This window comes from Piliocolobus tephrosceles, chromosome 18 (assembly GCF_002776525.5).
Source record: "Piliocolobus tephrosceles isolate RC106 chromosome 18, ASM277652v3, whole genome shotgun sequence".
Classification (NCBI taxonomy): Eukaryota; Metazoa; Chordata; class Mammalia; order Primates; family Cercopithecidae; genus Piliocolobus; species Piliocolobus tephrosceles.
Genome location: NC_045451.1, coordinates 6,804,794 through 6,821,628, shown reverse-complemented (window position 1 = coordinate 6,821,628; position 16,835 = coordinate 6,804,794). Strand labels below are relative to the sequence as shown.

At 37.2% G+C, this 16,835-nt stretch overlaps 1 protein-coding gene across 2 annotated transcripts in view; it reads right to left on the bottom strand.

Moving 5' to 3' along the window:
- NETO1 (neuropilin and tolloid like 1) overlaps positions 1–16,835 on the bottom strand; it is a 126,332-nt gene that overhangs the window by 7,557 nt on the left and 101,940 nt on the right. For both annotated transcript variants that reach the window (XM_026455195.2, XM_026455196.1), the window contains exons 8-9: positions 6,902–7,015; positions 531–1,089 (exon numbers count right to left, since the gene is read on the bottom strand). In XM_026455195.2, the coding sequence (XP_026310980.1) occupies positions 531–1,089; positions 6,902–7,015 (673 nt within the window). The remainder of the gene's footprint in view (positions 1–530; positions 1,090–6,901; positions 7,016–16,835) is intronic.

The window sequence follows — 16,835 nt, the reverse complement described above, 5'->3', positions numbered from 1 at the left end:
AATATAAACATTACGTAATATGTGAAAGACAAGTATTTTTGTGTTCCTACCAAAAATAAATACATTATATTGAAAAATATGTTATTTCGGGATTAAAATTGTTCATCAAGATGGGTGAGCCATCTTGGTAAGGCAATCATTTTCAAATATCATTTCGTATCTCAAAATAGATAAATATTGATGGGAGCAGTGGTCACATGGAAGCAAGTTTACATTATAAATCTATTATATATTAAAAGCCATAATTTTATAAAATAAATATGTGTATATGTTTAGAAATAAATAAAGTATCTTTGGTCTCTGTGTGCATGTGTGTTCACACACATATACATATCCTGCACATGTATGAGGTTTAGGAAGAATACGGATAGCAGTGAAAAGGAAAAAGAAGAGGGAAACTATTGGAAAACTAGGGTTTAAATCATTAATTAAAGGGAAACTGAAATATGAAGACAAAATAGAAGACAATACTCTGGAAGTGTTTCAGTCCTCAGGTTATAGTTGTCATCAAAAAATCTATTGATACTGACCGCTGGACGGCTTTATCGTGTCTGGACAGCCTGTGACTGGTGGTCGGCACCTCTTCGATTTCGTCTATGTCACAGGCATCTGCAGCATCTTGCGAGTAGTTGTGTTTCATGACAAGGATATTTCTTCTGTTCATGGGTGGGATGAGGGGTTTTCCTGGCTGCGTGGGCATCTCTGTCAAGATGGAAGCATCTCTTGTGCTGAGGTTACTGCGGCTGCCTTTAGTGCTGGACAGCTGTGATCCACAGTGATGGTCATGAATGCATTTGGAAGATGACCTCCGCAGTTTATGGTAATTTTCAAAGTCATCTGCCACATCTGCAAAGTCAGCTGTAGCTCCTGTCCCTCGGAGAGTGCATAACTCATAATGAGGAGGTTCAAATACCTCCTGGAAAACTGTCTGGTCAAAGTCTGATTTCCTTTGGACGTACTTTTTACGAGGCTGTTTGATCTGTACGATGACAGAGATGATAATGAGGATGATCACGATGCAGGAAGTCACGCCAATGACAGTCCCACTGGTGTTGGTCAGCTGGTCCAGCAGGCTGGTTTTCCTCTTCTCTATGGGTTGGAGAGAGTGAAAACAACAAACGGACAAAATGAGAAGCAACACAGCAAAAATCAATATTATAGTCAAAATGTGCATTAAAAACTTAAATAAAGCAGGCTGAGCACAGAATTTTTACAGGCTTGTAGTAGCTTAAGAAAATATTTAAAAATAAATACAAGGTCTCGTTTTTCACAAGAAAACCACTGGGCAGCCTTAAAAATAGCCCTCCTTCCCCATTGCCCAGCATCTCAGCTTAAAATACACACACACAGACACTAACACAAACAGACATACACACACACACTCTCTCTATCCTCTAATATCTATCTATCTATCTATCTATCTATCTATCTATCTATCTATCTATCTATCTATCTATCTATCTATCCATCCATCCATCCATCCATCCATCCATCCATCGTAGCTTAGGAAAATATTTAAAAATAAATAAAGGTCTCATTTTTCACAAAAAATACACTGACCAGTCTTAAAAATAGCCTCCCTCCCCACTGTCCAGCATCTCAGCTTAAAACACACACACACACCTATCTATAAAGTAACAATAATATTCTGATACCAAAGAACAATTCAATCTGAAGACACACACTTATGGAATGATGGCATGGACTCTTTCTCCAATGAAATAATCACAACTGTTAGAAAATTATTTTAAAAACTCAACCAATCAAAGCCTGGTTTAATGAAACTCCGGAAATTGTCCTAATGGTGTACATCAAGTGCAGATGTATTTATATAAACCAGTCTACTAAATGTCCTTAGGAACAGTGAGAGCCTGTGGCATTTGAGCCATGACTTGCTTCCTTCACTCTTGATTCACCATGATGGGAGCCCTCCTCAGGGAGGTGTGGACAAGAACGCAGGGCACCCTCTCCCTGCAGCTCCCAGTTAAGTGAGTTACAGCATCTCTTTAGGAGGGGAAAGCTACCAGCATTTCTCAACCAGGTCCACGTTGGACATGCTTCTTTTCTGGCCTGAGTGGCTGAGATGTCTAGGGCTCCCGAGGTTCCTCCTCTCAGCCTCAACTTGGAGGTCAGGAGCTCAACACAAGGTGTCTCCAGCGGAGAACGCCAGGCCTGGATCATGCTTACCCAAGTTTGCTGACACAGGAGAGCTGCCTGGAGTGGCAAGTTGACAACACCACATATTAGCAACCTCACCCAAGTACTCTGTGCATAAACAGACCTGCACCACTGTTCCTGCCCCCATCCAGAGCACTGGTGGAGAAGTTGTGCCCAGAAAGAGTGCAAAGCTACAAGTACAGAAAGGATTATAGCTTCCCCTAAATAAAGTTAGTTTATTTGAAATGGTACGTGGAGAAACTCAAGCCTAACGATCATTTCAAGAACTATGGAGATGTTGTGATATGCACAGGCTTCTAGACATTCTAAGGTTTGTCTTATTGCTCTAAAGACACAAATTGCCTCTTCGTGTTTTAAGAGGGCCTGGTTGATACTTGGATGGGAGACCACCTGGGAATATCGGGTGCTTTATGCACTTAAGAAGCAGTATGTAATTAAGTATGCAATTAAGAGACCGTTAGTGTCTTCCGAGCAGTAAGAGGAACCTTGGGACATCTAGAAATTTAACAGAACAAGCTAAGAGAGTAACAGCTAACGAGAGTCCTCCTGGGTTATAACAACTCACAAAAGCTAGACTCAAGGACTACCTTTGCAATTAATTAAATTTAATTGACCAGACTGTAGAACAGTTTATGATCTTGGGCACTGTTGAAAGCAGTAGAACCATCAGTCGACAATCGACGACAATCCGTGGAGACTAACAACTGGCTGCAATACAAACAGAGGTGATAGCTAAATAGACAGAACAGGAAATGAGAGAGCCACAGAGAGCCCTGCTAAAACCGTGCTGCCCAAGGCTGCTGGTGCGTAGCCCAAGGCAGTGGTCTCTGTGGTGCAGCATCAGAGGCTTCACTAAAATGGTCTGGCCACGTCTACATTTAGAAACAAACAAGAAAACTACAAGTCCTGGGAGGAAGGAGTTAGCATTCAGAGATGCTACTAACACATGATTTTCAACACAATGTTGTAAGGCATGTAAAGAAACAGTAAAGCGAAGTGTATATATAGGAAAAAAGAAAAAGCAGGCAACGAAAGGACCCTTTGGGGAGCCAGATAGCAGAGTTGACAAAGATTTCAAAGCAGTTATAATCAATATGTCTAAAGAACTAAAGCAAACTAAGATTGAGGAAGCTAAAGAAAATGAGGACAATGCTCATCAAATAGAGAATACTAATAAAGAAATATAAATCATACAAAAAGGGAAGGTCTGGAATTGAACAGTGCAATTACTAACATGATAATTTCCTGGAGCCTCAACAGTACATTTCGGCTGGAAAAAGAAAGCATCAGCTAACTTTATAAAGACAGAGGCATGAGAATAGTGCAATATGAACATGAGTTTCAAAACAAGAAGGCAGAAAAATAACAGCCTCAAGAGAAAAAAAAAGTGTGGCAAATCAACAAGCACACTAACATAATGTAATGGGAGTATAAGAAACAAAGGAGAGATGGAAAGTAACAGGAAAAAGAACAACAACAAAAAACCTAGAGGAGTTAAAACTTCCCAAACCTAATTAGAAAACCCACATCTAAGTTCAACAAACTCCACGTAGGATAAATGCAGAGATCCACGCAAAGACGTATGACAATGAAAACATTAAAAAAAATAAATAAAACATCTTGAAAGCAACAGAGAAAGAAAAACTCATCATAGAAAGGAGCCTCCATCAAATTAACAGCTGAGTTATCATCAGTGGAGGCCACAAGGCAACATGATGACACATGCAGTGCTGCAAGCAAAAGCAATGCAAAACACAACCAAACAACAACAACAACAAAACCTCAACAGAAACCTGTCAACCAAAAACCCATTATCCAGCAAACCTACCTTCACAAATGAAAGACATTGTGAGACCGGCAAAAATGAAGATAATTCAATGATAAAAGAGCTTCTTTAAAATAAATATTGAAGAGAGTTCATGTTGAAAACAAGTGAGTTCAGACAGTAACTCAAATCCACATGAAATAATTGAACAGATAATAAACAGGCAAGTAAATAAGGTCTATAACAGTGATTATGTAAATAATTGCAAAGGACAGTAGAGTGGCATCTTCTGCAGTCTTCACTTAACTTTTCAAAAAAGCAATGTTCTATGTATATAATCGTAATGTTGAAATATAACTTACATAAATGCAATATATTTGGTGACAATACAGTGTAAAACAGGTGGGAGCTAAAATGTTATTGGGTAAGGAAATGACACCAGGGTAATGCAAATCTAGAAAAACAAATGAAGAGAACCAGAAATAGTAAATCAGAAGGATTATATAAAAAGTTACACTAATATACTTGCTGTCCTTTCTTCTCCCAACCACTTTAAAAGACATACAGTTATATAAAGTAATAATTAGTGCAATGTATTGTTGGGTTTGTAATGTTTAAAATGTAATATGTAAAAATATAATTAGAACGTTTGAAAATGTAATATGTACAAATATAATTGGAAAAGGGAAGAGAGAATATAGGAAGAACGTTTCTATGTCTCACTATAATTTAGCATAATCTAAAATACATTCTGGGAAGCTAAGTTATATGTTTTAAGTCCTAAAGGAACTAAGAAAGTACAAAAATGCATTAAAAACTCTAAAATAATTAAAATGTTGCACTAGAATATACTAACTTAATGCAGAAGAAAGCAATAAAAGAAGGAAAAGAAAAAAATAAATGAGACACTTAAAAACAAAAAGTATAATGGAATATATGAAGTCCAGCTATATCAATGACAGTACTAAATGTGAATGGATTAAACAACCCAATGAAAAGGCAAAGATTCTCAGACTGGGTAAAAAATAAGATACAAATACAGACTGTCTACAAAAGAAACACTTTATATTCAAACATGCAGACAGACTGAAAGTAAAAACGTGGAAAAGAAGAATGGAAACCAAACCATAAGAAAGATGTAGTGGCTATACTAATGTCAGACAAAATATAACTCAAGACAAAAAACTGTACTAAACCCTAGAAGATTGTTTTGTAGTGAAAAAAGGGTCATGAGGAAGACATAACAATTACACACATACATGAGGTTAGCAACCAAGCTTAAAATTAGATGAAAGAAAAATTTTACAGAAGTGAAGAGAGAAGTAGATAATTCAACCATGATAGCCGAAGAATTTAACACCCATTTTCAATAATGGACATAACGCAGCAGAAAATCAAAGGCAAAGAGAATACTTGAACAATGCTGTAAGCCTACCAGACATAACAGGCATCTATACAACATTTCACTCAACAACAGCAAATAGGTATTCTTTTCAAGGGCACATGGGACAAACTTTAGGTTACACTACATTCTTGCCATCAGCATAACCTCCATAAATTAGAAATGACTGCAATTATAAAAAGTTTTTCTCCTATCATAAGAGAATGAATTAAAGGTTAAACGAATCATTTTTCTTTCTGAAAAAAAAAATGGACTTTCATAATGCACATCCATTCACATGTGTTGATTGCCATCTCATGTGAAATATTTCTTACATACATGGGACCACATTTACATAGGCCAAACAAAGCCAATGGTGACTACGAATTATTAACAGGTCTGCAATAAGATCACTTAGAAAGTAAATTTCTGGCCGGGCGCGGGGGCTCACGCCTGTAATCCCAACACTTTGGAAGGCTGAGGCGGGTGGATCACGAGGTCAGGAGACTGAGACCATCCTGGCTAACACGGTGAAACCACGTCTCTACCAAAAATGCAAAACAAATTAGCTGGGCATGGTGGCAGGCACCTGTAGTCCCAGCTACTAGGGAGGCTGAGGCAGGAGAATGGCATGAACCCGGGAGTCGGAGCTTGCAGTGAGCCCAGATGACGCCACTGCACGCCAGCCTGGGTGACAGAGCGAGACGCCGTCAAAAAAATAAATAAATAAATAAATTTCTAATCCATTCAAAAGCAGACAGGAAAGTAATCAACAGCAGAAGTGTTAATAGTGTAACTGCCTTTCCTACTGACTGTATGAAGCAGAGAATACTGTGGTATTACTTCTTTACTTCTAAGAACAGAAGGCATTTCGTAGATACTGCTCTACTTCAAGCATGAAAGAGTTATTTGCCTATCTTCTTTTGTCAATTGTTTAATACTGAATCTCAGTAAAATACTTTATATGGCAGTTTCATCGTTTCATCTTAACTAAAACATGCAACATCCGTAATCCAGCCAAGGATCCCTGTTTACATAACCAAGCCTTTGTGTATAGACAAGGGAAGGAGGCAAGGGCATTGGGAGCTATGTTCATGGGAAAGGAGGAAAAGCATTTTCGTAGCAAAACTGAAGTGAAGTAGCTGGAAATAACTGAAAGTACAAATGCTAGTTCAATATATTTTATCTCTTGAGTATGTACACAAAGTCCAATCAAGGCAAACTAGAATGAATGACAGGTGTGGCCACAAGCAGACAGTATCAAACATGATAGGAAAGTAGTGTGCTCCCCTGAAAGCTCCCATTTTCAGAGCTCTGCAGGGTCTAATGAGGTGATGTCTTGAATTAGAATCCAAGTGCTAAGGATAGTCCACTGTGCGCTAATGAATAACGAAACATCTGGACACAGTATGAGTAAAGGCTGAGAAAAATGCTTACAAAGCGATTATAAGACATGCAGCGCTCATAAAAGGCACTATATACTCTTATTTTAAAGACTGTCCGACTGATATATATATAAACTTCTACCCCACTCCACAGGGAGGAAATTTTTTCAGATTTCAAGGACTAATCATTACCTTTGCAGTGATTTTCATCCCAAGGATACACACAGTTCTGGAGTCCATTGCAGACCAAAGTGTTATTAATACACATGTTACTATGGCAGAAGAATGTATTGCCTTCACACGGAGCTAAAAACAAGACGAACAAGACAAAGGAAGAAAGTTATAACTGATATTCAGTGGAAAATCACTCATATTACAAATCTAAAAATAAAAAGATTAGAATAATTTACCACAAACTGAGATAAATGATCTGTCATGAGATTTTCAGAAATGGTGCCGTAATGTTACTTATTTCTTGTGTTACTAGCAGTGCTGGCATTCCTCTAGAGAGGCTCAGCTTATAAAAATGCCATAGGGTATGTTCCGTCATTAAAATGAAGTACATTATCCACATTTTTTTTAGGTAGGCATATTTATTTAGCAAACCTGAAGCATCTACCATGTGCATAAATTATACTTGATACTAAATTAAGAATGTATAAATTTAGTTTTACTGTGCAAAAACACCTAATAGAAATTTTTAAATAATTTTGAAAAAGATATACTTACCAAGTACTAATGAATAAAATATACTAAAGCAAACCCTGTAACATTACTTAAGAATATGAAAAAAACAAAATGCCATGGAAATTCAGAATCATGAAAAAATTAATCCTGAACAACACAAAAAATATATTATGCTTATTACATTTAACATACATGGTGATAAAATTAGCTTACTATACATGTATTCTATACATTCTAGTGATTCGATATACAATGATCATTATCTCCAGATTACAATGCACATTGAAGGGACTGGGAGGTAAAATATGAACTTCAAGCAGGCACAAAATACGGCTAAATAATGATGAGAAAACATGAGTTTAATATAGCAATGTAAAATGTTAGATATGATTTCAACATGAGGAAAAATACATTTATTTCATTATTAGAGTGACAGAATATTTTAAGTGTGCTCAGTCTTTACAGTAATACTGCATTGTGGATGTTTGCTTACAGAAAGTGCTTTTAAAAGCTAACTTTTGATTTTACCTTTGTATTCACTCCACGTTATCAGACAAAATGCAATTTTAGTGTTTCTTTTTTCAATAAAGGCTCTACAATCCTTTTAAGGACAGGCATTCTAGCAAAATCTATTGCACACAAAACACATTAATTTCCAATGATTAATAAATGAAGATACATTAATGATCAGTACTATTTAGACACTGAAGTCATGTTACAATGAGTTTTTCACTTTCAAAACTGCATATTACGTAAGCTTTAGAGTTAGCTTCTTTACTACGTTTGCTACACTAATCACAACTGTCAAAACAATATTTTGCAATTTAATATACATAAGGCAACTTACTATATTTTAATACTCCCAGAAATCCTTAAAAAAAAAAAAAAAAAAAAAACTCAAATTCTGAAAACCAAAAGCAAGGCAAAGAAATAGCTAATTCAAGCAACGTGATTCTTCCTGGTTCTTCATCCCCTACCTCCTCCCGCAACCCAAAACAGTTCCCTCTCTGTTCATTTTGACTTCATGTTCCCAGTTAAAGAGTAAAAAGCATGTAACAGTAATTTTGGAAAACAAAAATTAGAGTAGAAAATATGTAGTAGTCATTTTGAAAAAGAAAGTATCAGGCTTACCACTTTATTTTGCTAATGATTTGTTAAGTACTGTTCTGTATAAACCTTTCATAATGTAAAATTTAACAATCCAGTGTATTATTGTAAAGACCTACTCTTTAGTAAGCAACTGAATTTGAATTTCTGTAGCCGACTATAATGGCTTTTGCAGAATTGATAAGTTCTGTTAATTAGATAGTGACTGTTGTCAAAATTTGTACAGTGTATAAAGGAGATTTTGGAAAATTTTATATTAGAATGGCTGCAAAATGCTTTTGTAAAAATGAGTAGAATACTTATTATCTAACAAATTGTAGTATACATTTTGAAAGAATGCCCATCAAGTAAGAAATACCTTTAAAAATTACATATTTACTGACCTATTAGTTGGAAAAATTATTATAATTATCATTAAATAGGATGGGTTAGTTTAAAAATTTAAACATACAAATAAAAATAACATTGCATTCTGGTAATCAAGTGAAGTGCATTAGTATGTTGGTAAGGGCACTGAAATTTGAATTCCAAATAATCCAAATGGGATTGTGTTTGTTTCTGCTGCTTAGTAGTTGCGAAACTATCAATGTTCCAGGATCAGTTATTAAATATTAGTGGTTTTACCGAGAATGCAATAGGTAATCCAGGAATGTCAATAAATCACATTTTAACATGCTTTTACGCATTAAATAATTATGCAAATATGCCAGTTAATTGGGAGTTAGCCTCCCTTTTGTTTGTGGTGTATTTTTTTCTTCTCTTTTTTCTTTTTTTTTATCCAGGTATTTCTCCATGTATTTTCTTCCTTACTTTTGCTAATAGTTACAGAATTGCTGTGCAATGAAAAATAAAAACAAGTAAGCAAATCCTGATATGGTTAAGAAGCAATGTAGAGGCTGGGCATGGTGGCTCACGCCTGTAACCCCAGTACTTACTGATGCTGAGGCAGGAGAATCACCTGAGGCCAGGAGTTCGAGACCAACCTGGCCAACATGGTGAAACCCCATCTCCACTAAAAATATAAAAATTAGCTAGGCATGGTGGCACATGCTTGTAATTCCAGTTACTTGGGAGGCTGAGGCAGGAGAATCACTTGAACCTGTGAGGTGGAGATTGTAGTGAGCCAAGATTGTGCCACTGCACTCCAGTCTTGGTCTGGGTGACAGAGCAAGACTCTATCTCAAAACAAAACAAAACAAAACAAAACAAAAAGTAGCAATGTATAAAATTGGACAAAAATAAATTCTGTTTTATAGACACCCAAAATATAACATTATATTGGGTTCCAAATTTCCTTGATATTGTCTGAATATTTCTCTCAGCAATGCATAAATGAAATGATGCATTAAAGACTCTCATTCCTTTCCTGGTTAAGAACTACAATAGCACCAACAGACCAAATCAAGCCTACATTCTCATTGCTCTTTAAAAGACTTGCGTGCACTTGGTCCACCAACACGTGTAGCCCCATGCTCCCAGCACACTCCTGACGCATCCAGCACTGTGTCCACACAGCACTCCCTTCGTCTACCTGCCCCAGATACCCCTTCTCCACTCTGCCATCCAAATCACATCAGAACCCTATGATCTATAGTCTTACAATATTATTCCAATCTATCAGAAAATTTAGCTGTTCCTTAAGTCCTATTTCACATGTAATTTTTAAAAGTTTTAAGAGTATTTTTTTTTGTATATATTTGAGGCTTGTGACCATGCTTTTTTTTAAAATTGATGTTTATGTTTAATCTCTCATAATGGTTTAAGTTTACTAGGCTTGTAGGAAATACTCAATAGATGTTTTAACTGATTAGTATTACTTAGCAAAAGGTTAACTCTGACTGGGCTGCATACCTTAGTATATTCCAGAGAGCAGAAGACTCTAACAAATGTGTTTATTGGTTGAGAACTAATCTTCAAGGCCACAGTCTTCCAGTCAAGGCCACGGTCTTCCAGTCAAGGCCATGGTCTTCCAGTCAAGGCCAAGGTCTTCCAATCAAGGCCACGGTCTTCCAGTCAAGGCCACGGTGTTCCGATCATGGCCACGGTCTTCCGATCATGGCCACGGTCTTCCGATCAAGGCCACGGTCTTCCAATCAAGGCCATGGTCTTCCGATCATGGCCACGGTCTTCCGATCATGGCCACGGTCTTCCGATCAAGGCCACGGTCTTCCAGTCAAGGCCATGGTCTTCCAATGCAGCATGTAGTGATTACCGGCAGCATGTATTCTCAGAAACTTAACTCAGCATCATATCTTTGCTTCTTTTACTATTTCTGACAAAGCACATATTCCTCGGCCAATTTACGGAAGACTTATTCTACTTACGAGATTCAATATTCATCATTTAAGCTATTGTCTCTTATAAACCAGCTGCTTTATTTCCTAGTGATTTAAAGGAAACTCAAAATTTATTTATAATGAAGTGGCAGCCAAAGAAGTAACACTCCAAATGCCAAGTACCTCACACAGTTTCCAGGGTCACAAGAGTGGACACACAACTTTATACTTGTTTCTATCAGAATAGCAAATAGAGCTTCATATTGATGTTAAAACACTATGAACATAGATGGAACAATTTGCTATTGCTTTTAGTCACTGAACTATTTGAAAGTGTATTCAGACATGAGACCTTCCAACTAACTTGCTTTCACTTTATTGGGTTTATTGACATCATCATTTTATCATTCAGATCTAACAATCCAAAGATGGAAACTGATTTCTGTTAATGAAGTAAAATATTCTAGTCAGCCAGAATAATGTCACATGTATAAGCATATCATTGCTCTTGATTTAAAGCATTTACATAGAAAGGAGACACTACAACACTTCAAAATGAATCTTTCTTCACTGTTTCCTCCTCCCACATACACTAATACCTATGCATTTGTGCAGAGCATTCATTTTTGGCTGTGCAACAGACTGTAGATTAAACAAAACTTAGAGAGAACTTCTCCAGACACATCAGCCTGGGATTGAAGAGTCCTGCCAACAGAACAGAGGGCCCAGCTGTGATTTGGGCTGTCAGGAGTGATAATCCTTAAGGACAGATTGCTTCCTCCCTGAGCAAAAGCAGGTTTAGAAGACAGTCCCTTGCAGCCCGGCCACCTGGTCTCTGACTCCCATGGTTGCCTCTTTCACACTCTTTGGCTTTGAGCTGATTAACCTGTAAGTTGCTCAGATACCACATCTGTAAAGTGAGGATAAAGACAATACTTACCAGAGCGATTTAATTATGCACAGAATGCAGTACAGTGTCAGCGGCATGGATGCAAACATTGTAACACGGAACTGTAAACCGTTTCAGGAGAGTATTGCACAGAGGCTGTGGAGTCAATATGTCTGATTTTCCAAAGTGAGTTATGTGATCTTGAGCAAATTCACTAACTTTTTTGGTTTCTGTTTACATCTATATAATGGGGATAATTATAACTATTACATAAAGTTGTAAGAATTAAATGTAATAGATCTTTAAAAACCGTAACAGATACTGTCATGTGGTGTATGATAAAAGAATGTCACCTGTTCTTGAACTACTACCACAGTTACCAAAACAAAAGCAAATGAAACAAAACAAAAAACTTAAAATGTTAAGATGTACGATATAAACGTGAGTTAAATGATATTAAATTTTCTAATTTGTAAAGTGAAGAAAATTATTTACAGATCCCTTGTTAACACTACATGAGAATGCATATTTGAAAGTTGCGTCGAGGACTTCTCTGAAACTAAGACCTCCTAGTTATCTTTGTACTTTGGAGAACATATGTCTCTGTTACAACCATGTCTAGTGTGAATTACCATTATGTTTCAATTCCAAAAGAAAAGCAGAAAACAAATTATGCATATTAAATAAAATAGTAAATGTATATTGGAATGTGTTTGTACTACTTAATAGGAGGAAGGTTCAGCTGTGTAAGATACCTAGTTGTGATATACCTCTTTAACAGTTTAATGAGACCATCAAGATAACAGGTATTTTCTAACATCCAATTGTAAAGAAAGACATTCAGATCCCATCTTGGAAAACCAAGCCAGGACGTATGTAGAACAGAATAGGTCTCAGCCTTTGGCTCCAATCTAAAAGAAATGTTTTTGCAGACATGTTAATGATCCTATAGAATTGAGGCTTGGATAAAAGTGACACTATCATCTTATAATTTTAGTAACAAAAATTTCACAGTAATGTAGTAGATACATCCTGATTTTGATGTTATCTATGGGTACCTTAACTCTAAATTAGAAATTCCAATATAAATGATCTTCAGTTAATATGTATTCAAATACTTTGTAATAAATTCTTTGGAAACATAGAATTTAGTACAATGTTTTGCTGACGAGAGGACCTTTAAGACTGAAAAATACGGTATGTTACTTTTGGTGATTCTCAGGGCCTTGCACCCACTGAAAGATTCAAAGAAGTCATGAGGCAAAATATGCCTGTTTAACTTTGTTTAATCCAAATATTTTTAATCTTACTTGTTTACCACTTAAAATTTTAAAAACTAAAACTTTGCAAAATGTTTCATCAGTGTCCAGGAATCATTATAGTGATTACATGGAATTCTTAATTATTAAGAGAACATAGAGTAGGTGGGAGATTATTAACATGTAAAATTGGGTAAATACCCTTTTTTTTTGGAGGCGGATTTTCGCTCTCGTTGCCCAGGCTGGAGTGCAATGGCGCGATCTCCACTCACCGCGACCTCCGCCTCCTGGGTTCCAGTGATTCTCCTGCCTCCTGCCTCAGGCTCCAGAGTAGCTAGGATTACAGGCATGTGCCACCACGCCTGGCTAAACCGAGAACACACTTTTTAATTTATGAAAACTCACATACCAAAGCACTTATGGAAATTTTTTTCAGAAATGCAAAAGCCAAAATGTTGGCAATGATGATTTCTAGGATTTACTGAAATTTTATTTACATTTTTTGGAGAAATTTTCCAAATATACTTTTATGTATAAGTATACATATATCTACATTAAAAACATACACAAAAACCAGTTTTATAATTAAGGGATAACTCGTAAGTTTGCATGAAAAATACAAAATGTTAATCAAAAAAAGTCAATTTTCTCTTTCAGATTTTTATATCAGGAAAAGAGTGTAAACATCTTTGCTATATTGCTTCATTACTCTTCTTTTTAAACACTCATCTATTCCCATTGTTACCACAAGGTGGCGAACTTACATCAGACTTTAGTTAAAGAGCGTTTTACTCCCTCATGGGAATGACTAAAATAAATCATGAAAGCACCTGTCATGACACCTAAACCTATACATTACTAATTCTTTAAATAAACAAATTATTTAGCAGGGGACAACAAATCTCTTACATATTTGAGTCATGTAGGAGAAGATAAAATAAAGCCACAACACTCGAAATAAACGAAGTCTTACATAATATATTTAATAAAGAAGCATAGAACACATATTTTTAATGTGAAAGGTCTAGTCATAGATGTACCTCTGATTTTAATGTTTATCTCATGTGGATGAACACTGCTTAAATTCTGTAACTTAAAGGTTTTTAATTTATAATAGCTACTTTAATGTAGAAGCCTTTAAGCTTATTCTATTAGAATTGTTTATTTCGTTTTTTTTCTTTTTGAAATCCAGAAATCCACTAAATACTATTCAAGACATATTAAAACGAATTGAAATAAAAACAGGCAGATTTCTTTGAAACAGTGATATTTCAACTATCCATGTTTTATGGTTAATAAAACTATCATTGGTAATTTGTTCAACGTCAAATAAGTCATCATATTACATCATGAAAAATGGAAAAACAAAATGATCCTTGATCATATTCTCCTAAAGACTCATTACACCATTGGACCCCATGTTTCTTGGACTTAGGGTCTGGTTCTCTTCACCTCCCCTCCCCAGTCCACTCATCTTGTTCTCTTCAGACATTCTTGCTGCTTGATTTCCTCAAATTATTTTAACTTCTTTAATTTTGAGCTTTGCCTAAAGCTCACCGAGCTCTATGCTGGCCTGTGTAGGCACAGCCACAGGCTCTCTCACACACAGTCACACAAACTCATATGCCACACACACTCAAACACAGATACCACTCACACACACATACCACTCAAACACTCACACATTCACGCACACTCACACCACACAGCCACGGTCACACCTCTGGGTCTTCTACTTCTGCTCTTTATTAATTCTTCATCATTCCCTGATCTTTAGTTTGAATGGAAATGCTCAGATGTGTGGAAAAGCAGCTGGGGGAGGAAACAGCTTGGAGTATGTATTAGTCCGTTTTCAGGCTGCTATGAAGAAATACCCAAGACTAGGTAATTTATAAAGAAAAGGATTTAATTGACTCACAGTTCCACATGACTAGGGCGGCCTCAGGAAACTTACAATGCCTTCACGTTGGAAGGCAAAACAGGCACTTCTTACATGGCGGCAGGAGAGGGAAGTGACAATCAGCCAAGGGGGAAGCCCCTTATCAAACCACCAGATCTCATGAGAACTCACTATCAGGTGAACAGCATGGGGGGAAACTGTCTCCACAATTCAATTATCTCCACCTGTTCCAGCCCTTGACACACGGGGCTTATTAAAATTCAAGGTGAGATTTGGATGGGACACAGAGCCAAACCGTATCAGAGTATATTTACATCTTCTTGCTTTATTTTTTAGGTTCAACTTTTGTCAGCCTTGAAGATTTGCTAAAACTTACTTTTTAAAATGAAAACTTCTGACCCTCGGGATGGTCTAGAATCTATTACTCTGTTTGGTGAGGGATGAGGCAAAGCTTAACACTAATGTGAATATGTAAATATGACACATATCAACATTCTATAGTTATGTCACGAATTCACACTGAAGAGCAAAATCTAGCATACTTACTTTTATTCGTTACTAATGTTTATCAGTTCAGGTAACTAAGGTGATTTTCCCCCTGCCTTCTCAGGCCACTATGCTAGTGTCTTACAGACCCCTGTAGCTGAGCCCCCTGAGGCTGTCACAGGTCCCTTATTTCCTCTGTCGTCTCTCTGGGCGATTTTCATCAGACGCAGAGCCCACACTAATGAGGGGGCTATTACCCCTACCTCTGACTACTATGTGAGATCCAGACTTACTCTGAACATTGAAATTCCTACTTCACATCTCCATTTGGAACTGTAATTATCATCCCAAACAGCATATGGCTGATGGGCTTAAGCAAAATGATTATCACCTTACTCCTCTTACCCACATTTTCCCCTTTAATTCTCACCTCCCACACCTTCCTGGCATTGACAAAGGGCACGACCATCCCCTCAGGTGTTCAGGCTAAAGGCTCAAGACCATCCTTGGGTCCTTTCTTCCCCAGATACCGGTAATCCAGTGGCCATCTCTTGGGTGACTCTGTCTCATTGCAAAGCTCTTGTTCAGGTCTCCACTGCTGTGAAGGAGCCAGGCCCCCATTCACTGACAGCAATCTTACATGGGGTTCAGGGACACAGAAGCCATGGGCGGGGGGGACCTTGGCCACTCCAAAGTGTAAATCAGGCCACATTTCACTTTGTTGAAGACACCCCAAAACACTTTCCAATAATGCTAGGCTAATTTCCAAGCTCCTTGTACCCTAGTACACAACAAGTGATTTATATTCTCACAGCCTTTGCTCACCCTAAACATTTACAAAATTCTTCCTCAACTCAGATGTCACCCACCATAACCAGCAGGTCACCAAGTGCTCATCCTTCCCACCACATCACCCATGTTTGTTTTCTCACAATAGATACGAGGGTGTGGGCTAATCCCTTTGAGTTAACTCACCTGTGCCTTGTTGCTTCCTCTTAAAAGTCTGGCAACCAGATGTACCACTTTGTAGATGCTTCGTAAATACTTGGTGACAGACTATATATCAAAATAAAAATTCTCTTTTTTTTTTTAAATTGGAGATGAAGTCTCCTCTGTCGCCCAGGCTGGAGTGAAGTGGCATGATCTCAGCTCACTGCAACCTCTGCTGCCTGGGTTCAAGCAAGTCCCCTGTCTGTCTCCCGAGTACCTGGGATTACAGGTGGCCGTCACTGTGCCTGGCTAATTTTTGTATTTTCAGTAGAGCTGGGGTTTCATCATCTTGCTTAGGCTGGTCTTGAACTTCTGGCCTCATGATCCACCCACCTCGGCCTCCCAAAGTGCCGAGATTACAGAAGTAAGCCACAGCGCCCGGACAGAATAAAAACTATTTAAGCAACACAATGAATATTAAATACCATCTTCTCATTAATGTCTGACAATGATTTTAATTTTTAAATAACAGCAAAACTTGAAAGAAAGTAAAACTAGAGATATCAATTATGAGTAATCAACTGAAGATGCA